The 23,667-nt window shown below is 50.3% G+C and overlaps 1 protein-coding gene across 1 annotated transcript in view; it reads right to left on the bottom strand.

The window, feature by feature from the left end:
* The window catches only part of LOC140661623 (tyrosine-protein phosphatase non-receptor type 11-like), a 60,959-nt gene that overhangs the window by 4,445 nt on the left and 32,847 nt on the right, over positions 1-23,667 (bottom strand). The window contains exons 2-12 of the mRNA XM_072884055.1: positions 19,006-19,128; positions 8,911-9,105; positions 5,343-5,535; positions 5,115-5,234; positions 4,692-4,805; positions 4,168-4,264; positions 3,493-3,572; positions 2,629-2,784; positions 1,492-1,623; positions 1,095-1,249; positions 646-713 (exon numbers count right to left, since the gene is read on the bottom strand). Of these exons, the coding sequence (XP_072740156.1) occupies positions 646-713; positions 1,095-1,249; positions 1,492-1,623; positions 2,629-2,784; positions 3,493-3,572; positions 4,168-4,264; positions 4,692-4,805; positions 5,115-5,234; positions 5,343-5,535; positions 8,911-9,105; positions 19,006-19,128 (1,433 nt within the window). The remainder of the gene's footprint in view (positions 1-645; positions 714-1,094; positions 1,250-1,491; positions 1,624-2,628; positions 2,785-3,492; positions 3,573-4,167; positions 4,265-4,691; positions 4,806-5,114; positions 5,235-5,342; positions 5,536-8,910; positions 9,106-19,005; positions 19,129-23,667) is intronic.

The raw sequence follows: 23,667 nt of genomic DNA, 5'->3' as shown, positions 1-23,667 counted from the left end.
GAGGGAATTAGCTCTGTTTTGCAGCAGCTTCTACAGATCCAGACTTACCACCCTTGCTTGGTTTATGAAATAGATAGAACCATTGCTGAAGAGGATCCTCCTGCCTCAAGGCTTCCAGACCAGACCCAGAGATACCACGGAGAGTTCCATAACAGCTCTAGAATTTCAGGTAAGGGTAAGAGCCCTTCTACACAGAAGAGTTTGGGGGATTTATTTCTAAAAGGGCTACTGGAGTTACATCCTTACTGAACCTGTTTCCCCCCACCCCACCCTCAATAAAAAAGGGTTTTCCAGGAGACCTTGAAATCCTGGCCCCATTGATGCCAATGAGAAGACTCTCCTCTGCTGTGTTGCTGAAAGCATCTCCCTTAGTAGAGGGCTGTCCACGCGCACACCCGTTTGGAGAGGGTTCACATTTCATTACGATAGAGCTCCATTTCTTGGCCCACGGCAAAACGGGGAACTGGGCACGGTGCACAAGCCCTTCTCGCCCTGCATTCAGGCTAAGCCCATGCCCACTGTTTCCCGGACAAGTCAAACCCCCTGCTTGGAGAGCATGTACCCACTGCCTGCACAAAAGCAGGGTTATCCCATAACTGGTCAGAGCAAGGCAAACGGTGAAAGCCACGAGACAGGGAGACATACCCTGCCTGTGAATAATATCCACCAGAATATCTATCACTATGATGGTGCCTGTGCGTCCTATTCCAGCACTGGAAAGAGAAAAGAAAAAAAAAATCATTGCAGGAAGAAACATTCCCCAGAGTTAGTCAGCGCAGCTCCAAAACTCATCTGCATGCCCGGTCTGTCCTGGGCAGATTTGGAATGGCTGCTATAAGACAAGCCCAGCCAAATGCTGACCCTAGCAGGCTGCATCAGAGCTACGAGCTCCAGATCAGGCCTGCTCTTCCCTGTGCTATCACCAGCGAGGCTCTGAAGGAAGGCTGCATTTTCCCATGTGTGTACTTATATCCCAGTTGCCCACCATCAGCTCACATGATGACCCAGCTGCAGGTGTAACAAAAAAGAAGAGACACACATTTTTATTACCCATCCCTAGTGCAGTGCCCCACTGACAGCCTACTGGTTCGTACCTGCAGTGCACTATGATCGGCCCCGTGTCTGGAATGCTTCGCTGTGCCCGATTCACTTGGTCCAGAAAGCTCAGAACCCCTCCTGGTTCATTGGGCACCCCGTGGTCTGGCCAGCTAAAATACTGATAGTGCTTCACCAGTCTCGGGCGCTCATCCTGCAGGGAGCAGAGACCCACCACCTAGTCAGAAAACCTCACCTACCAGGAGGCTTCGCCTTCCTTTCTTTTTATCAAAGCTGGGGCAAAGTGGCCCAGAACTTCAGCAGTGGGACCATTAATTAAAAAAAAAACCCAAACAAAAAACCCCAAACCAAACAGAAAAGCCACAGCTCCCTCCCCGGGGGTTCCAGCACCAGCCCTTTCCCAGCACAGCGGGCAGGCAGCAGCAGAGGACTCACCCTGTCAGTCCGCAAGATCTCCAGCTCCCGAAGGTAATAGCCCTGGGCCTCACGCTCGCTCACGTTTCGCACGCAGATGCACCCGTATTCCTTGGTGCAACTCTTGTCTGGCCAGTAACGGAAGCATTTGTTCTGCAGCAACATCAGATAGCTGCTCATTAGTCGAGACTGGGGAGCTGGAGGACGAACCCCTGAACGCCTTGCTGAGGGATGCTGCTGCATTCAAAGGGTGTGCAGCCCCAGTGTAGAGGTTTAAAGGAGAGCCATACACACAGAACATTTCCTTTGAACCGGGGACGTACCAGAAAGGGCCATTCCTATATGAAGGACGTGGTCCCTAGGGGAATCTCCCTCCTCAGCTCGCCCCAGCCTCAGGTAGGCATTGCTTTGCCAAAGGCATAGTCTTGACACACGGCACCTGAGCTGTTGGTCTGGTCATTGCCTAACTCCTGAGCCAAACCTCCATCCCAAGGGGCTACACAGCCTGCCTATACCCCTCCTGTCCTCCAGCCCATCCCCTCTTTGCTACAGTGACTTTGCCAATACAAAAGAAGGCTTGCGAGTAGAGCTATCTGTATCTCATCTCTGCACTAGGCTGCTGCAGGCGCAGCCTCCCCCTCATTCCTAAGCAGAGCTGCTAATGCCAATCATATCGGCTCCTCTCTTTACTAGGGAAGGCTGTTCTGGTAAGTGGCTCTGCATGGAATTTCACTGTGTTACTTGGCCCCTATCAACCCACTCTTAGTGAAATGCATACAGGTGGTACACAGATAGGCTGTAGAATTACTTTTGTCCCTCACACAGCTTGCAACACCACCACCCCCCCCGCTTTGCAGCTTGCTGTAACAAGCACGATGCTTTCTCTCTCTCTGCCACCTGCAATTCCTCAGAGCCTTGAAGCAAGTCATATGAGGGACACCCCATTAATACTTATGGGGCTGGGGAGACTGGCAGAGCAAAGTGCTATGCTTCTTTCATGAAGAAGAGCTAAAGCAACATTACAAGACAGAGGAGAAACGAAATGAAAGCTAGCCAGAGACAACTTAACGAAACACTATTAGTACTAGCAGCTAGTACTAAGGTACTAAGGTACAAGGTAACTTTCAGGCTTGGGGACAGCACCCTACAAGTACTCACCCTGCCCCGCTCCACCTCCTTGGTTGTCATGACAATGACGTGACTGTTCTCTTGATACACCATGGCCCAGAAGTCATTCACTGTTGTCTGCAGGCAGCCCTGGGTGGCTATGTAGATCTTGCAGTGCTCCGAGTTCCTTCCATCTTCAGGGATGCTCTGAGGAGCAAAGGAGGGGGGGGGGGGGGAAGCCAATGATGCTGGAATCAGGAATTGAGAATTGCTTTACTTTAGCAGCAAAGGCAGCGCACCTTGCCGAGCAGGATTTCTGAGCTGGCTGATTTTCCTCTATTCATCAGACCTGTGGACACAACCGCTCTCATCACCAGCTTCAATAGAGTCGCCAGTAAAATGGTCTGCCTGCCCTCAGGGACCTTTATGCTGCTGTAATGCACATTACTGCACAACAGACTCTTGCCAGCAGGCAGCTGCAGAAGTTGCAGGTGGACATGGCTGGAATGAAGCCACCTTGAAGGTTTCCCAAAGGCTGGTGCTTAAGTGCCAGAGCAGCATTGCTGGAAATACAGCTTCAAGCAGCTCTTAGCTTACAGATGACAATTATAATTTGACCTCAGAGATAATGTTCACTGACAGAGAGTCTGGGTCAGTCCCCTAGGACCTCCTGAACAGGTAAGAAAAGGAGGGGATTGAGATAAACTCTTAGATAGGTGCAAATAGGACATGGTAGAATGATGCGATCCCTTGGGATACAGCAGAAAAATCCAGTGTTTGGCCTGGACCCAGTGAAAGATACTGGTTCTGACAGGCCATTCCCTCAAGACTTACACCGTTATTGCACTTACCCACCAGAACCACAGCACTGGGCTGAAGCCAGCCCCCACATGCTCTCTTCCCTTTCCCAAGTACCTTGATATAGTTGGCGTTGATGTAGTCTGACCCAGGCACGCTCTCATCGACGTCTCGGAGTGCCACCCGCGTGGTATCAACTGAAGGAGAAGAGAGCCCAGAATGAACACAGGAGCGAGTCCCATGCACCAGAGCACGGATGGGCTTTGCGGCAGGGCAGAGTAGGGCAGTCACAGTGGCTCCCAGCAAGGGCTCTCACAAGGCTCTTACTACGAAGTCAGATGGGTAACTACTGCAAAAGAGGGTGTAAAATGCTCTCCTAATGACAGCAGTAGTCTACACTACCTGTCCCACAGCTATGTTGCCAATCTAGTAACTTGGATGGGTATTAGTGATACGCAGTGTTGCAGACTAACCTGAGCTCGAGTTTTCCAGTATTTCCTTTGGAGGCTCTAGCTCTGGCTCCGTATGACTTTTGAACTACACTTGAGATCTGAAGCATATTTGGACTCACAGCACAAAAAGAGGAGAGCAATTTACCAGTTGTTTCCCATGCAAAAGGGAATGACCGGGTTAGAAAGGGGATGGAGAAGGCCATGAACTAACTGGAGCACTCCACTAGGACAGTGCACACCTCTTTCCAAGCCAGCTATGATCAGAAAGGGTTAACTAGCCCCAGAGAAGCTGCAGAAATTGTGGTGAAGAAAACCAAACCAGTATTCAGTGTCTCCTTACAGGGAAGGATGTTCTTGTAGCGATTCTTAGCCTTATTCTCTGGTCGCTGTCCCTCCTTCCTGGGGTAGAGGAGCTTGCACTCTTGCTGCTGCAGCATCTGTGGAGCAGAGTACACAAGAACAAACTGTTCTGGGCAGATAAGGAGAGTCAGAGGCAAAGGAAGGGCTCTTTTCACAAGCTGCTTGGCTTCCTAATGCTGAGAAGAGCAGAGGGAGTGCTGGCAGGAAGGGAAAAGGAGCCAAGAAGCAGCTTGATGAGAGAGTTAATGGGGGAGAAGGCACAAATCCCTGCAGGGAACAAAAGGTATGCAGTTCTAGGATGAGGAAGGAGAAACTGCCTCGGACACGAGAAAAGGCAATGAAAAAAAGGACCAGGAAGTAACTCAGTTGAACACGGAAAACAGGGAAAGGAGCAACAGTGTTGAGAAGAGGTCCTCAGTGCTGGAAAACCACGACAGTCCCATGCAAATAGCATATTCTTCACCCACAGGCACAAGTGGGACAGAGCACAGGAGCATCCTGTACCTCAAACTCTTCCCAGAACCCTTGCTTGGCCTTCTCACTGTGATCTGCCATTTTGTTCAGCTCCTTCACTCTGTTTTCAATGTTGGCTGCATTGATGCGCGTGGCATTGAATGGCTGAAAGACAGATGAAGACAGAATAGAAATCACTTTCAATAACAGAAAGACAGAAAACTTTCCCCTTGAAAACACAGTTCCTGAATCCCTGATCCCTGGGGGTATTGGCAGGAGTTGGGTCCATTCCTGAGGCCTTGAGTGCGGGGCCAGGGACCTCTCTGGCAAGCGTGAGCCTGGATAAGCACGACAAGTAGCCAGCGGGATGTTCTGGGGGCAGGGAGTTCCCAAAGAGCAGGGGCAGATCTATGCACTCCCCCAGGAGTCTGGGCAAGCCCAGAACCAACAGATATGTGCTAGAGCAGCTATTACCTGCTTCAGATGAACCACAGCTCCAGATTTCTCCACCATGGGGTTTTTTTTATAGTGCTCCACCAGGTCTGTGAGCGTGTCAAACCTCTCTCCTCCGCCCACGTCATACTTCCCATCTGGCTGCAGGAGAGAACGACAAAACCCCAGCGAGACTCCAATGCACAGCTCCCAGCGGGGTCACCCACCCAGCACCTATCGCAGGGTGAGCGGGGACAGCACATCTCCTACCTGGTAGTGGATCATCACGTGGGTCACGTGTGGTTTCCGGTCTCCAGTCTCCATCTTATCCTCATTTGTCAGCACGGACAATACAAAGTCTCCCGGTTTGCTCTGGCTCTCCCGCACCAGAAAGCTACCTGGTTTCCCCTTCTCTGTCAGAAGCTTCTCTGCCTCCTTGCCAGTGAGGTGCCCATGGTACCACCTTGGGGAGCAGCAACGGAGAGCAAGGTCAGCTCAGAAATGCACAGAGCATTGCCTTCAGACAAGAGCTACACTCACTGCTGGGGATGGTGTTCATGGGAAACCCATTTCGAGGCTCCCAGTCTGACTCCTCTCCCCACTGGCATGACACCGGATTGAGTTATTTTAGAAACAGTCCCCAGTGACTTTCCTCCAACACTTTGCAATGTCACATCAATACCTTAGCCTGAGGCTGGAAGTGTCAGGACTTTGCTCAATCCTCCAACCAAATGTGAAATGGAATATTAAACCGCCATTATATAAATGGCAGTATATTAAACTGCCACGTGATGTATAACAAGCACTGTCATCTAGGGATAGCTTCTGACGAAGCTGTAAGAAACATGATTCTGGCAGTTCTTACTTGAAGGTGGCTACGTTTTCCTTTATTTTTTTAATATGGAAGAAAAAGCAGAACACTTGGAGTCAGCAGGCTATAGTCAGACAGTATCAGACACAGAGCATGGACAACACTGACCAGGAACATGATGCTTTGACACAGTTTGGGAAGGATTTTCAGAAGGGCCCTCCTAGCTGTAGTTACTCCCCTCCCAGGTCGCTAACCTCAGCTCAGGTCCGGCTGAGGGAGAACAGAAGCGCCCCGCATGCTGCTCGGAGTGGCAAAACTGGGTTCCCCACTGTCCCCTCCAGCCCTGCCCGCAGTCACGTCTCTGGCCAGCGGCGATTCCAATGTGCAGAAGTTTGTGCTCAGCTCTTGCCAAGCCTCACTGCACAGGCGTGAGTTGCTCCACCTCTCCGTCTGTGTACATCTTGCATGCACGTGCCCCTATTTCTCCATCTAATCTCTCATAATCCTTTCTCTTGGTCTGCTGACATACTTACACTGCAGTCCCTGTGAAACGCAGGCTATCTTTCAACCGGCTCGGTCAGAAGCCTGTAGCAGCCTTGCCACAATGCCTGGGAGTTAAGCACGATAATCTGCCCACTCCTGAGCTGCAGAGGGCATGGCCAAACCGCAGCACTGCGTGCTAGCCCTGTGCTCTGGCCAGGCAGCTCACCTGGCCTTTGCTGCTGTCCTGGTTTCAGCTGGGATAGAGTTAATTTTCTTTACAGTGGCTGCTATGGGGCTATGTTTTGGATTTGTGCTGAGGACAGTGTTGATAACATGCTGATGTTTTAGTTGTTGCTGCACTGGCCAAGGACTTTCCAGCTTCCCCTGCTCTGCCGGGTGCACAAGAAGCTGGGAGGGGGCACAGCCAGGACAGCTGACCCCAACTGCCCAAAGGGACATTCCATACCATAGGGCGTCGTGCTCAGCATAGAAACTGGGGAAGGAGAAGGAAGGGGGGGACGTTCGGAGTGATGGCGTTTGTCTTCCCAAGTCACCGTTACGCGTGATGGAGCCCTGCTGTCCTGGAGATGGCTGAACCCCTGCCTGCCCATGGGAAGGGGTGAAGGAATGCCTTGCTTTGCTTTGCTTGCGTGCGCGGCTTTTGCTTTCCCTATTGAACTGTCTTTATCTCAACCCACGCGTTTCCTCACTTTTACCCTTCCGATTCTCTCCCCCATCCCACCGGGGGGGAGTGAGCGAGCGGCCGCGTTGGGCTTAGTTGCCGGCTGGGACTAAACCATGACAGCTGCACAGCAGCTCAGCAAGGCAGCGTCTCTCCCCTACCCGCACAGCAGCCATCCAGGGCAGGCATACTTCATGGGCTAGCACTCTGCTACAGCCTTCCATAGATACATATAACAGTTTGGAGCGAAGCAGAGTTTCTTTTTGTCTCAGAGCCTTCGATCCCCACGCTCCATCAACACTCAGCTGTGGCTCTGGGTAGACGCCACAGGTCCCACTTTGAAGATGCTGGCTCCTGGCCAGCCAGCCAAGCTGCCAGGACTTCAGAGAGGCTCAAAATAACCTTCCAGGGGCGATGCAATGGCATCACGTCACGTCTCAGCAACTTCGTCCCAGAGGACGAAGTTTATAGAACAGCAGTCGGTGATGCTGGGCCTTTCAAGTCCCGACTCAGCATGCTGCAAAGGCAGCCATTTCAAGCCTGACTGGGAAGACCCGTGAAGAGCAAGACTCTTTCCTGAAGGCTTGAGAAGGCATTGGGATCACGGGGCTGCAGGAGCTGTACTGCTGCAGAGGGCAGAACGGCCCGTCTCTGGAGAGGGACCTCAGCCCCTGCTTACAGCACTGCTGCTAGTCAGGCCCAGGTCTTGGAAACACTGCTACCCTGACGCATCCCGCTATATTCCGACACCTTTTTAGAGGACTTGGACCCTTTTCGCCTCTCTTCTCCCTGATGCCACCAGATGTGTGGTCTGGAGCAGAAATCTTTAGGGAGCTTCCTTGCCAAGCCAGACTTTCCTTGGCGGGAGAAGAGGGGGAAACCCAGCTGAAGGGCGTTTCTACTTTTCCAGACCTTCTGCTAACGTGAGCGGCTGCCAGGCTGCTTTTCACACTGCAGTCTGGAAGGAGCAAAGGAACCTCCCTGGCAACAAGGGAGCGCATGAGCTGGAGGGACTTCCCAGCGCCTCGGCCCAGCCGGCTCACGTGACGGCGTGGAGGGGATCGCCTCTGCTCCATTTCAGGAACCGAGACCAGTCACCGCTTCGCCTTACCCCGGCTGCTAAAGTTAGAGTAAATAGGGGCCTGCTTGGGCATCGCCAGCCGCCTGACTAGGCGTTCCCCTTTCCAACCCACCATGGCAGCCGCTGCATATGACACTGGGGAAACTGAGGAGGAGGAAAAGGAAAAAAAGGGGTCACTGGAGTGTCGCAGATGAAGGGGAGGAAAGAAGGTCACTAATCGTCTGGTGGAAACATCCTGAAGTAGCCCGAGGCAAGCTGCTTCTCACAGCGAGTCAGCCATCCCCTCCCTGCAAGACACCACTGTGTCGCTACTGGGATGAACAGCGGTTACAGACTGGGATGGGATGGGAGAAGGCTTTTTTCAGGGCATTTCTACCCAGCGTTCTGCAGGCAGACACAAGTCACTTGCATGTGTTTTGTTTCTTTTAAAGCCAAAGCTGCGTGCCTCCTAGGATACACCTGCAGGACCCTTTGCAGATCCCAGTTGCACGTTCCCAGTTGCCTAAAAGCTAGAGAAGGCTTATCAGCACACGCTGACCCCGAGCAAGTATCAGCTTCTGGGCCTTGCTAATGATATCCAGCCAGCTTCTGCACACAGAGCAGCTAGGGAACCATATCCCAGAGATGCGGAGCTTTTGGGTCACGAAACCTAAATCACACCCAAACACACTCTGTTTCGGGCTCCTTTCCGAACCCCGGCCAGGTGCAGCTGTAGGGTCTGAGCCAGCTGGGAAGACAGCATCACCACCACCGGGAGAGGCTGTCAGAGAGCGTGGCTTACCTCTCCGAGGTGGGGTCCTGGCAGTTGAGAGGGTACTTCAGCTCGATGACATTGCTGTTCTTCTCCCGCAGCAGCCCCTGCTGCTCAGTGTAGTACTGCACCAGCTCTGCAAGGGTGGCAAACTTCTCACCTCCGTAGAGGTCATAGTAATCCCCTGTGTTCTGGATCTTAATGTGCGTCACCTCATCGTTTCTTCTGAGGAAGGAAGGCAAACAAGACCGTAAGCATGAGAGAATGGAAACCCAGCACTGGCCTTCAGAGTCCAGATGCCTCCTGAACACCTCTTTAAGCCGCACCACGCACTCTCCATTCACTCAGATGCCGCTCATGCTGGCCACGCTTCTACAGTAGGGGAATGCTTCTACAGTGGGTTCTTCTACAGTGGGTTCTACAGTAGGGGAATGCTTCTACAGTGGGTTCTTCTACAGTGGGTTCTACAGTAGGGGAATGCTTCTACAGTGGGTTCTACAGTGGGTTCTTCTACAGTGGGTTCTACAGTAGGGGAATGCTTCTACAGTGGGTTCTACAGTAGGGGAATGCTTCTACAGTATGGATGCTCCTTGGCCAAGGTTACTCAGCCAAGAACTGGCTCTGTACCTCACAAGCTCCCAGCCCACTCCGCTTCCCAGACACCCTCACACAAAGGAGGTGGATAATGCCTCCTCTGCCATCCCTTCCACTTCCTACACTACTTACCCTCTCAGCTGGATGAGGGCCTGACCTCAACTCTGGTTTACAGTGAACGGTTCTCTATGCACAGATGTACTTTCTATCATCTAATTAGTTTAAAAAAAAAAAACAAAACAGGGAAAAAAATCACCCAAACCAATATATTGCCTGGCATTCGCAAACCCTATAAACTGCACCGAAAGGGTTAATGCTTTCCCCTCTCCAGTGCTGCCCTCCAGGCTCAAGGGAATATGGCTGGGTGCCTTTATCAGCCTCTTCCAAGAGTCCCCTCACCCCAGGGAGACACGGCTGGAAGGCCATTGCCTGATGGACGAGCTGGGCCAGAGAGAGATTCATAAATCTGGGCAAATGTCTTGTTCTTTACCGTGCTGAGCTGCTCCCAGCCTCTCTCAATTTGTTGCCAAAGCAACCGTGACAGTGAGATGCAGGAGACTCAAGGTGGTATCAGCAGTGTACCGGGTCAGACAGAAAAGCCATTTCACGGGGTGGGGAATCAGAAAAGCTACAGTGGGTCTGTGCACGAGGTTAAATGGAAGAGCCGGATCCATGGCAGGGGCTCTGGGGCTCTCAGAAGTGGTACTGCCCTCATTTCTGCTTTCTGCAGCCAGGTACGGCCCCTGGAGCAATGCAGTGAAAGACCAGATACCCGGGTGGTATTGGATATCTAGCCCCAGCTCCACAAAATCATCTCCTGTTTAGTTTTCTTGGGCTGTAGGCACTGTCTGCCTCAGAGTCTGGACCCTGCCTCTTGATTTCAGAGACAGGTTAAGATCCGACCCTCAAACACAAGCGGTGGCAAAAGGCTCTGTCTGCCTTAGGGGATTCTGGTGCGGCTGCAGGAACACAGCCAGGCTGTGTCAGCCGGCTTTGCACACCAGGGTGTGTGCTAGCTTCATTTCACCGCATTGTCACTCACCGAGGTTCCCGGTATCATGCTAAGTCTGCACAGGGTTTACAGCGGTGTCATTTTATTTGGATACCTTTGTGCAAATTCCCTCTAGTCTAGACAAGCGCTTGGAGCAGCACCAAGGTGCCCGCGTTCTTCTCTGGCAGAGGGGATCCAGCTGCTTTTCCATCCTGCCTCGCACGTGCAAGACAGACACCTCGCTCCTCCGGGAAGGTGAGAAACGACCTCCTCTCTCATACCTCCTCTTGAATATTACATGGAACTATGCACTGCAAGGTCTAATGAAAGTCCACCTGGGAGGACTCTGCAATAACTCACTCTCCTAAAAGGCCTGGCAGCAGAGGACATCAAATTCCGTGAGCTGTGTATCTGCAGGACTGCGGGATGCCCGCTGAAGGGCACACAGAGCACTGTGAGAAGTACAGCAGCCTCGCACAGTGACGGAACGGTCGCTTCCCTCCCTGGGATGCACTCATTGCCCAGAGGCACGGCTGCCTTTATGGAACTACTGCCATGGATTTTGCTGCTTCCACATATCTTGGGGATTTTAACAGCCGCGACTTCTGGCATGCGAGGGGCTTGTCACGTGCACCAGCAGATTAAACGCTGACTGTCCAACGAGCTGTGCTAGACTACACAGCAGCTCGGCAACAAGACGAGGCCAAGCTGGAACTTGGCAATGAGATCTCTGCGTTGTAAGCCTTGAAGAGCCCACAGAAACATTAACAGCAGTGTGCTAGCACAGCCACTGTGTGCCTCTCCTCCAGACCTGCCTTTATTAGAGGCATGCCTTACGGTTAGACGGCAACGCTCTTAGCCACATTCAAGGCACAGTCATCACGTCATGGGGTTCTCCCTAAAACACTGCCCTGACAGATGGCCGTATTCTCATTGACTCCATCCCAGTTGCTAAAGAGGACTTTGTCAATGTAGAATCAGCAATCCCAGTTCGTGCTCACACAGCCCTTCTTGGGTGCTTTGTCTGGCATTGAGGTGATTGCCAGTTAGTGCCAATTCAGTGGCAGCAACCAACGGAGTGTGAACAGACAGAGCCAGCATCCACAGCGTTACCATCATCCCACATTAATAGTGGAACAAAACCCAGCAAAATATTGACAAACAGGCCTGAGGCGTGAAAATCTGCATCTGGATCCTGAACAGTCACACCACACCTTGACAACACGGTCTTGGAGACAGAACCCAACTGTCTGTAACATCGGAAACGGATGAGTGGCACTCCTGGGTATTTGGGGAGACACAGTTAACTCTTCCTGGCACATCTGGTAGGTATAGTTCTGAGCTGGCCTGCCACGCCAACTCCAGCTGTCCTATGGGCAGAGACTTCAAAGTTTGGCAACCTAGGGTATGAGCAGAACTCACTAGATGGAAATGAAAACTGGCTGTGAAATTCTGATCCCAGCCAGCGCTCCAACGACAATGCCTCTTCTCCGAGAGGAGCTGGCACATGAAGCGCTGCGGCCATTCGCGCCAGCAGCTGGAGACGAAGAGCCTTTGTGCAGCACAGAAGGCAGCAGACTGTGGCAACTGCGTTTTTGCCACTTGGCCTGAGGCTCAAAAGCTCCCTGCTTTCCACAGCTCAGTCCCCACATCCCAACCCCATTACAGACCTACAAAGGCTCAGTTCACAGACCCACCCCCCCACCCCCAAGGCCTTTGAGCACTTCAGGGATGAAAAGCAGAGAGATAATCAGGGTCCTTTATCCCATGAGCCCTCAAGGTCATGCTAAACACAAAGGGCATTGATCGATCCCCAGTTCCTTCCCATTTTCTTCTCTTAAAGCTTGCGTCACCTCTGCAGCTCCAAACTGGGCAGCAGAACTGGACTGCACAGTAGCAGCATCCATTAAACTGTGCCCTCGACATGCGGGCTGGTGAAATAAAGCACAAAGGAGATGCCCAAAGTACTCAGCTGCCCTGTGCCGGAGGGCACGGCTACTTCTGACTAACAGACACACAGCTCTCATACAGCGATGCGGCACCGTTTAATAGCAGATGCCGGCTTTTTTGCCAGCTTCAGAGTCAGCAGTCAGACAAGTGAGAGTTGCCTCCATTCCAAACTAAGCTTCTTTACACTATCAGCCCAACTCCTTAGCTAGATATCCAGGAGGGTTGCTTGATCCAAAATATTCCAACTTGTGAATCTGTTGGTGACCACCAGTGTAGATGCAGTCTGCTCTTCTTCGCAGTAGAGCACAGTCAATGAGAAGAGGACTCACAAAAAACCCAAACAGACCCTTTTTTGTCACTGAAGGCAGAAGACCTGCTTTAAATGTCAGAAATATATTCGCCTGTTGCATCCCCAAAAGTCTTTTTTAGTCATGTGCTTTTCCTGCCTGCGTCAGACAGAGAAAGCCTAGAACTTCACAGCATGTATATATGACCTCTCTGACAAGCTGCAAAAAGCAACCCAAAAAACCCCAAAGTCTCTCTATGGAAAAACAAGAAGAATCTCGCAGAGGGTTTAGAAACTTCACTGAATGTTTGCTTTCAATTAAATGATAGTTTGGGCTCTCTTCTTTGAGAAAACTCACTATCCACTGATACAACACAAGAGAACCAACCGACATCTGCATGCAATTTCAAATATACAACGAAGTCAATTCTACAGATTAGGAACGGGCTTCAAATTCTCATACCCGATTCCTAGGAAGAAGCAATTCAGCTGACTGCCTGCGCCCTACTGCTCACTTAAGGTGTTAAGAGCTCCAGAAGGTGCATAGAGGAGACCAAGGACATCCAAGTACTCGGTGAACTCGCACATTGGCACTGTTTCCCTCTACGACATTTATGCTTTTTGCATTCCTGAAGGTGTTTCCTGCTCCAAAGAGACCCAGCCTTTTGCCTTGGGAAGTGGTGTGAAGCACAGCCCATTTGCCAACAGGCTGCCATCAACAGGAGGCTTTCAACATACTCCTCTGCCTTGCCAAACTTGTAAATAGCAGCAAACATGAGCACAAAGAAGCCAAAGGTATCCATTTGTTAGTATTACATCTCTAACTGAACGATGTGCTTCCAAGCAAATTCAAGCTACTCCAGGACAAAAGTAAGACATTCTTGTCAGAGGAGAACATGCTTTCTTAAGGGAAGAAGGGTCTTGTGATAAAAGCACTTAACCAAGAGTTGATGATCTGATGTTCAGTGCCTTCTCAGAGGCTCTCAAGGTGGCTTAGTCAGCTGGCCTACCTTGGGAGAAGCAGAATCAGGTATACCTCTCACTGAATATCTGTGTAGGCCTGGATTACAGGGCCTTAACAGGTAGGTGCTATTATGATGAGACACAAGAACAACTGTTTTAGAAAAGAGCTTCTTTCAAGCCTCCATCCATTCTTCTCCAGACCCAACTTTCTTCCTGTGCTGCATCTGTATTATCTGCAGGCAGCAACTCAACCAATGTAGCACACCTCTAGTACCGATTTACTCCTTTTCATGGAATATGTATTCTATAGGACATAAAATCCTCCTTCTTGATTGCATGTCTTAACCGGTACCCAGAGTTTATTTGTACACGCCTTTTGGGGGGGAGGCGGGAAGTCCGGTTAGTTAAATACAGGAATGCTCAATGGAAGTGGTAATAGGGAAACCACTCTGGGAGACTGTAGCTCTAACAAGATTTTGCTACCCAGAAGCACGTTGTACTGTATCCCATGAATGAGGATAAGATCCGTTCCCATAAAACAGGATGCAGTTACCAAGTTAACGGGGTCTCTAACGGATGGTTCTTAACTGTCTTGGCATTTGCATCACTGTCGTGGCCACAGGCCAAACACCACTTCGGCAAACTTTTAACACGCCTTTGCCTTTTGTTCAAGCTATTTACCCAGCCCTGGCCAAATCTGTAAGAAGCTGTTCACTTTCTTCAGAAGTGATTCTAAATACTTGGTCTTCTGAAAACATGCTCTGGCAGATCCAGGCAAGCACTGAAGGCTGGAAACACGGGGCATTTCCTGCGTGGCCTCACGTATTTCTCCCCCAATAGCCCTCACTTTCAAAAGGAGGCCTATTTTCTTAAGAATCACAATTAATATTTGGAAGACTCAATATCAAAAGCAAACCCAGTACCAGGTCCCTCTAGGTAACGAGATGTGACACAGCATACAAGAAAGGCAAGGAAGCTTTTGTAACAGCCACTCATCAGAACTGCAACAGGCAAATAAACCCTACTTGCATCCTCCAAAACTCCCCTAACTAGCAGGCTCTGCTCCCACCATCCAGAACGGCTTCCACAGCTCTCCTGCAAGCCCAGCTCCAGTTCACAGCCCCTTCCAGGCTCAAAAGCTGAGGCATTCCTCCAAACAGTCCCATTCCGTGCAGGTTTTGTGAGCCACTCTAAAGAAAGCATGAAGTGTTGGAGTGCTGTCATTACCTTTGGCAAACGCTAGCGCTCATAACCTGCGGGAGCCAAGCCCTGCAATGAGGAATATCACCCACGTTAAGTGACCCACTGATACAGAGCTGTCTTATTGTCTGGGTTGAGGCAACACTGAAATACCTGCAGAGAGCAGTGCTGCAGCAACTGCATGGAACGAAACAAGACAGCTCATGTATAGACGCAGCGGATATTACTACAGCCTTAGTCAAAATGACTTTCTGTCTTCATTACACTTCAGCTGAAGTTGCCAGACCACCTTGCTCCATGTTGATGTGCTCCACATATTTGCTGAAGTGCACAAAGAATAAGATGAGCCAATAAATCCAAATTCAGTATCTAGTACTGACGTACCACCAGCACACCAGACAAAGACTTCTCAGAAACACAGCCCTCTTGGCACTGGACTAGGGCAGGTGTGTCTGATCCTCTGGGTAGAAGAAGCTCTTGAACTTATCTGGAGAGACGTCCCAAGAAGGAGTGTGTTTCAGAAGAGGAAGGGCTGATGAAAGGAGCCAGGTTTGGCCGATTACAAGCTGCCAGCAGTTTGGCCTCAGAGCTGAGGATTTTTTGAAGAGTTTTATTCTATTATTTTAAGACCAGGACAAACATCATCCGTTCATTAACCGTATCATGTTCTCTCCATGTGGCTTGCCTCTTTCTCTTAAGAGCTGAACAAACCAAAGCCCTGCGAAGACCCATTGCTGTAATGGTAAAGGCTGAAAGAGTGCACAGAGGTAAAGAAAGAAAGGCAAAGCAGCCACAGAGTTTCATGGAAACCTTCTCATAACTTCTGCAATATTATTTCCTAGCCTCTCTTCAGGGACACATAGCTGGATACACACCAGCACACGGTCACTTGGTGTGTGGTCTGGTCAGCCAAAGCTCCATCGCCTGCTTTCTTTTCAGCCCACATCCTCTCTGTAATTAAAAGGAGCTGCCTTTCTCCTCACTGGCTTTCAGAAACCCTTGAAGAAGCTGAAGGAGGGTTGAAAGAAGGAGGAGGAAGAGGTTTTGATTGTTTCCTAAAGGTACTTTCTCCCACTGACACCTCTATTTTAGGTACTTTTTCAAAGATATCAGTATTGTTTCCTTTGCAAACATTTTATTTCTCAGAAAGGAAAAAAATATATAGACCTGTCCAGTTCAGAGATTAAAAAAAAAAAAAAAAGCTCTGTCAGGATACAATTCTAGGTGAGAGTAATAACACATTGTTCCATCTGCATCTGTCTACTGTAACAGGGAAAGGGGAAAAACATAGGGGGATGACAGCCACCCAAGTTTTCAGCTTTCATAGCACATAAAGCTACTCATTCTATACTCTATTTGGTGTTGCAGCTCTAGTTCCCAAGAACATTTATGCACATGTTTTGGGGCCATCATCAGTGGGAAAAGAGCATATTGCTCAGATAAGTATATGCAAAACTGGTCTACCTAACCAGTGACAGTGTCCAAGCAAATTCTCCATACCCGAGACTATAGGAGAACTCTTGCCTCAAGTCATGGAATAGAGATGGGATGAGCCAGGAAGGAGCAAGGACTTGCAGGTAAAAGTAGCCAATGAAAGAATTCTTTCTTTCCTTGCCTTCAATTCGTGACGCCTCAAAGCTCAACACATTGCCTCTAAGCTTGTGTGTCATGTTTAATGTGCTTTCCTGGAAACATGGTATGTGTCACGGCTTTGGTTTACTCAGAACTGTGAGAGTTGGTCAGACTTTCCACTGAGTTACAGTCTGTCAGTGGGCTGTGGTGGTATTGTTCGATACTACAGTATTAAGGCATGCTGTATGGCTCTGCTCTTAACTTGCATCTCATTGCTGCAGGGCACCGTTCATGCATTAAGGGCATTAATTGGCTCGATCTTACGGCCAAAACAAGACTGTTATTAAACATTTACTGCAATATAAAGGTCTCCCTGCAGTAGGAAGTGGTCCAAGCCCCCTCTGATAATCTGTCACTCCGACAATTCTGCCACAGAGAAAGCAGAAAGGAGTAAAGAAATAATGGCAATAATAAAACTGCTCTGGGACTCCGTAGCCAGCCGTAGCTGCTCCGCGGGAGGCCAAGCTTTTATCCACTCAGCCTCAACACGTGCCACAGCTGGAAGGGGGGAAGCAGTGGACCAGCCCAGGTGGAAGGCCACAAACCGCAACGGCGGAAACACACGTGGCCTTTGGCTGAGGCACAGGGATGGAGCGAAGGGAAGAAAACTATTCAAACCTGTGGACTGACTCCACGGCACAAGGCACGAGCGCGGTCACACAGGTGTGGGAACTGGCTCTCCTGGCAAAGGCAAGGAGATTGCCTTTTATTACCCTGCGATATTAATTACCCTGCGATTTCTGGGTAATCGTGCTGCTCGCTGAGTATCTTTCCACATCAGGATGCTGTTGCACAGCCATAACCTGCATCTGCTTGCACACTGCCTGGCTAAGCAGGTGCTGTCAGTACTTCTCTATGATCAGACAACACCCTGACTCACAAAATTACATGAAAAGAGACACTAAGCGCACATGAAGATAACCCCCCATTTTACACGTATTCCCTTGCTGTCATAGCTTGCTCAAGGCAGCTCGCTGTGACTGAGTTTATTTTCCATTCTAATTAGAAGCACTTCCTGCCTCTCTCATTAACTCACAGCCACTTCTGATCGCAAGATTACTGGGGAGCTAGCGAAGTCAGATCCAAATACTCCCCACCCAGGCAATGCACAGGAAAAGCTGGACGTTTTCCCTTCCGCTGTGTTGCTCCATAGTGTGAGGAGCTGTGGTCAGAGCCGCCTGAGCAGCAAAGGGTCAGACTGCTGGCTCGTATTCCCCAACACAAAAGGAAGCGTTTAAAAAAATAAGGCAGCTGCAAACCCTCCCTCTTGGCAAGCTAAGAAATGCCTGCACTTGGCAGAGAGGAGTGCAGGTTCGGGTCCAGCGAGAATTGCAAGGGGCAAAGAAATAAGGCCAAGAAGGGTTTCATCTGAGCAGTTAAGGCAACAAGGAGAGGGTAGAGTCTCACCAGAGCCAGTCGGCATTGCCATGCTGCTCTGACCCGGCAGCACCCGGCTGTGGGGGGAGAGGTGCACGGGGAGGGACCGAGGCTCAAACCGCGCTGGTGTTGCTCACATCCTGTTCGGTGTCGGTGCCCTGCCAGGTGGAAACGCTCCGTCCCTGCTATCGTTTGCACAAAGTTTCTCTAAACACAGTGTTGGTCAAAGGATTTATAAACTCACTGGAGTTCCCTAAACAAAATGAGGGTGGTTTAAATTTAAACAGAAGCCACCACAAAAAAGAGGTCTGTGTTACAAGTGCCTGGAGAGACCTTTGCTGAGCTATTTCCCTGCAAGGCACCAGCCGGATGGCGCTCATGTGGGTTCATGCCTTGAACCCACAACCTGCTCCTTTTATCTCAGGGACTCATTGGGTCAATGTTGCTCTTTGCCTCTTCCCCTTAGTTCACGTTCTGAGAGTTCTACCCAGTGCATCTGCTCCACGGCATCGTAAGGGGCTACCTTCACAAAGACCATCGGCAAAACTGCAGCTTTGCTTTCTGCAATTGCCTTGGTCCCAAAGAACATGAGAGCACTTTAAAGGTGATGCACATGATACTGTCTAGGAACACAGCCACTGTGAGGCTGGTCAGCAAGCTCCCTCTCTTATGGAGGTGCTCCTGGGACCCCTTCCAAACACAGAAAACAAGTTTCTCCTAAAGGCAGCTACGTTAAGTTCCTTCGAAAGTGGAGTGAGATGATTCATCCCTGCTGGGATTGAACGTGCTCTCCCCAGAAATGTAAGCGAAGAAAGAAATGTAAGTTATCTTCCCTCCTCTGGCAACAACGGCTCCAGAAACCCATGCCACAAGCACAGAGCCAACCCCGGCAGGACAGGGGCATGTGCAACCCACAGGGATGAACAAACCGGGGGAAAGCAGTGTGTGGCTCTTGGCACAGCCTCTGCAGCAATGGGGAGAGTTCAGAGACCCTTTAACTTCAAGCGGTGCCACAGAGAGGTCATCTCTGTGCAGTGCCTCTCCCCTTGCGCACACATTACTCGGAGCAGGGTGTGCTGGAGAGTTCGAGACAGCCCCTTCCTCCCGTCCTCGTCCGCTGCTGTCTGCTTACCTGACGGAGAGAGTGAAATCTCCTGGGTTGCTCTTACTGGGTCGAGCCAGAAAGCTGCCATGGACACCCCTGGTCAGGAGCAGCTTCTCTGCCTCAATTCCGCTGATGTTGGGATGAAACCACCTGCAAAAGTGCAAATGCGACATGTGAAACGGTAATTAGCCTGAGCCTGCCCCGACTGCCTTCCCTGCTGCCCGAGGGGCAGACACTACCTTCCTACCTGCAAGGCAGGCACAGAGCCCCAGTCCTGGCTGGCAGCACTCCCGCCTTCCACCCCACCACGTCGCAGTGACAGCTGCCACTCAGAAAAACCCTCCGTTCAGATGTTAGCATGGAGAAAGGTCCATCAAGAGAGGTCTCTTTCCCAAAGGACTTTGTCCTCCTCTCCCTCAGCTCAGGCAAAAGCAGGAGCCCTGCACGCTTTCTGCAGCACAGATGGGAGATTCCCTCTCCGGAGGAAACCACTGGCTGAGAAAATAGTTTTGACTTTTCTGGCCCCAGGTCTGATCCTGGCCGGCTGCTTCCCACCCAGCACTTACCAAGCTGATACCCTCTGAGCTGTCGCGTTGCCGGCAAACGAACTGGGCCCTGGGATGAACAAGACCTGCATCCCTGAGGGCACTTACGGCATTTCTTTAAGGGCTTCCCGGCATGCTTCACGACAGCAGAACAGAAAAAGCTCCAATATCAAGAGTACTAAACCTCTTGTTCTCCCCAGCAAGAAGCCTCAGGCCTTCGTCTCTCCCATTTAAAGTCTTTTAGGAAGAGGGGATGCTCAGAGCTGGAGACAAGAAAGGCTTTCCTTCAAGACTCTGTCCGAGAAGGAAAGGCCCGCTCTGGTCTGCGATACGCTGCGGCCGCGATGAGCCCTTATGCTATGAGAGGATTTCCTAAGTGTTGGTGCAAACACAACGGCAAGCGCACGTTCCAGGATCTCCCTCTTTGCCCAGGCCACAGAAAATAACGAGTCTGCTCCAGCCCTAGCTAAGGCAGCTTTGACTCTTCAAGTTAAGGTGAAGCAGCTGCTTTTTTAACTCTAATTAGTCCTAGCTCAAGCTGTGGTGCCGCAGCCACCCTTTCCCAAGAGCGCAGAGGAAAATGACCCAAACCGCACCATTGCTGTGGCAAAAGCAAAGTTCTCCGCACAGACCAGCACATAGCCAGGGAAGCGGCAGCAAAGGAAACGCTGCTTTGCACGCTGCTGGAAGGCAACAGTGAGTGGTGTACATACCTAACAGGACATACTAGGAAAGGAAGAGAGACAGCTCACCCTAAGGGGAAAAATGTTTCATCACGTTGTGTGCTACTTCAATGTAATCTTTGTATTTTAAGTGTCATCAAACCATCTGTTGACCTCATTTCTGATGCTATCGGCTTGATCAAGTTCTCTTGATGGAATCGTAAGGACTGGTGTTTCCCCAGGCTTTAATGTGTACTAAATATACATGCCAGACCAATGATTTCCCAGGCGGCACCAGTTTTATGGCTCAATTTTTCAGAAGCCACTGAAAATCCACTTTCTAAATGCCAGGCTCTTTTGAGTAATCTCACAAGTCACACAAAGAGCACCCCAAACTGCGAGTCACTCGGTTCTGAAAGTATTGCTCAGTTTTAGATCATGCTCTGGCAGACATTTCGGCATGGGACTGCTATATTTTTCATGAGCAAAGAGCAGAAGATGAGCCACAAAAGATGAGCCGCTGTATGATAACAAAGCTAGCTTATTGAGTGTTTCTGGGCAGCACCAACTGCAAGAGAACAGGACTCAAAACTCCCTTCAGAGTAAAGGATGATGCTGTAAGAGTTCCCGCACGGGTCTCTGAACCAAACGACTCAAAACTGCAACACTTAGCTTTCCAAGCAAAGTGAAATGCGGGTTCTCAAGAGGAGCGTATCTGGAAACATTTAGTAAGCTAAGTTTCTTGTATACAGCTGTCTGTGGATCAGACTAGCTACCACGCTGTCCCCCCAAAGGGTTTGCAGGTTTTATCTCGATCATTGCAGAGAAATGCATAACCTAGCGTCTCGCTGAGTGCCTACGCTAGGAAATACACCCAAAGACTAAACCTACAAACACAAGCACACACACACTCATTAGAGCGTGTTTGTCTCCGAGATACACATAGAAAAGGTCAAGAAATGTCACCATCTCCTCCACAATTTGGGATTTCCTCCCTCCCACCACAAGCCAAACAGTTTTGATTAAAGATCCTTGAATTCTGGAGGAGGAGAGGTCTATTAGGGAAGGGCCATGGAAACAGATGGTAAACAGGAATCCCAGCGTTTCCAAGCCTTGTATTCCTGAGATCACAAGAGTGACACCCTTTCATAAACCCACCGTCTGCAGGGCCAGCACTTAACTGTGCCGCAAAACTGCTGCTGGCATAGGAATGAATGCCTCTAATGGAGCTTAATGGAGCTCAGGGACAACGCAAAGCTGCCAAAGGCCACACATAACGTTTCCACAGAATGCCTAATGGCAATAAAACCAGCACAATATTGCTAGCCAGAACATAGTAGGAAAAAACCTAAGGAAACATCTCTGGTAAGACAGTGGGATGAGAGCTCTCGTAGGCACGCACCCGTAGCTGCGAGCACACACTGTTTCTGAGCATATGCCCGTCAGTGTGACAGCAGTGTCCTCCCAAGGACCCCCTCATGTCCCCTCGTCCCCCTGTAAATACTTGTTGTCCTGGGATGCAGTAGCCCAGCCGGAGCCAGACCTGTGCGATGCTGAGAACGGACAACTTCGTGCAGGTTGTCAGCGTCAGGAAGAGGGCGGAGGTGCTGGGGCTGTAAATCGTCCAGCATCCGAGGCACGGGGCTCCCACGAGGAAGAAGGCAACAGGAACAAAAGGACCTTGTGTCCAACAACCCCTCCGAGTGGAAGGATGGGTGCTTGGGAAGGGAGGACCGTAACCCTCTGCCTTTCCCACCGCAGCAGCTGTGGACCACAGCTACAAAATCGATTTGCCTCAGTCCCTTTTCAGCATCTTTTTCTCAGTGAAATACTGAGAGGGAATAGCAGGGGCCGCTTACAAACTCTCTGCAAACACTCAAGAGCGGGACAACACTCTCTAACAAGAGAGAGGGAAGGAGTATATTGGGGGCAAATTTGGGGCTCTGTCAACTTTGATGTTGTCTTTCTGTCACTAAACAGAAACCTAAATGCTCTTTCGCTTAGTGACTCCCACCGCTTGGACAGGAACCAATTCACACACGCATACACGGACCGCTTGTTATTTAGCTTGCAAGAAGCATAAACAATGAGCTGAGGAGAAAACCTTTGCAGCCCTCACAAAGAGAGGAGGGAGGAAAGGCAATTTCCAAATTCAGCAGCAAAAGAAAAGAAGAAAGAAAAAAAGGGGGAAAGCCCTCTGCGAGCATAGACCACCACATAGACCATAGATCATGGATTTCCAGAACAAAGAAAACCTTCTTGCAGAGCTCATCTTCGGAGGGCTGCGTATGGATGGGAACGTATTGCTTGGCACTGCCTCGCACAGGCTTCTTGAGCCAGCGAAGACACCACAGGCCTGTGGCATGAAAGGGGTATTTTCAAATTCAAGGTCATCTCCATTTGGGAATTCCGGTCCTGAAATTGAGCGCTTGCTCCCCGGAGGCTTTTCTGCCTGGACTACGCGAGAATTTGCAAAAAAAACCCCATGAGGTTTGTTGCAGCGCAAATCCTCAACCCCTCCTGCAGCCACAAATGACCCAAACCCCACCTCTCCCACTCACAGGATATTCTGGCACACCTACTTCCAGGTCCCAGCTCACTCCCTGTTCCGGTAAACAGCGGAATAAAAAACAACAGCAAAACCTGCCAAAACTGAACTTAAGGCTCTTTGGCTCGTGACGGTCGCCCCATCCTACTCGGCGTACGCCAAGAGCCTGCCTGCTCTAAAGCTCGCTGCCGCTTCGTGCTGCGGGTGAAGGCACAACTGCCACGGCCACTGCATAGCCCGAGGTGCTTTTATCAACGCAGCTTGTTTTTCTCCTGACCTGGAGTAAGCTGTACTTGCAGAAAGCATCTTTAGAGCTGTTTTTCATTATGGTTTTTACTGGAGTACATTTGTTAGTAAGCAAAACCAACCCACAACAGAGCAGACAAGAAGAAAGCACCAACCCACACGCCTCTCACTAAATGGCAATGCGAAAACCTGCAAAGAGCCGTAGACAGTCCCACAGGCTGCAAGCTCCAGCCGTGTCGGGGGAGCAGCACCCACCGTTCACTTGCAGGTGAGCCCTGGGCTTCGACTCAGACCTTTTGGACTCTCAGATTGTTTATAGGGAGATCTGCAATATTCTGAGAAGAAAAACAAATAAAGAGGCTCCAAACTAGATCCCCAGCATGGGGGTGGGGGGGAAGCATTATTAATATCACACCGTTGTTTCGCTATCAGCAAATGACAAGCATTATTGGGCAGTCGGTCATTCAGGCAACCGCTCAACTGTTAGTGCTTTTTGCAGAACTGAGTCACCCCTAAAGAACTGCTTTAAGTCAGCATGGGGATCTAACAGCTTTTCATCTCTAGCACTACAAGTAAATTTACACCGTCTACTTCAGGCAATACTGCTTTCCTGCAGAGAAATGCATTTCCCTTCTGTCGTTCAATCCATCTAAAATCAAACTTAAATTAAAAAGCCACCCAAAAGTGC

Source organism: Ciconia boyciana, chromosome 19, assembly GCF_034638445.1.
Source record: "Ciconia boyciana chromosome 19, ASM3463844v1, whole genome shotgun sequence".
NCBI classification, from domain to species: Eukaryota; Metazoa; Chordata; class Aves; order Ciconiiformes; family Ciconiidae; genus Ciconia; species Ciconia boyciana.
The sequence above is the reverse complement of the archived record's forward strand: the minus strand, read 5'-3'. Positions and strand labels throughout refer to the sequence as shown.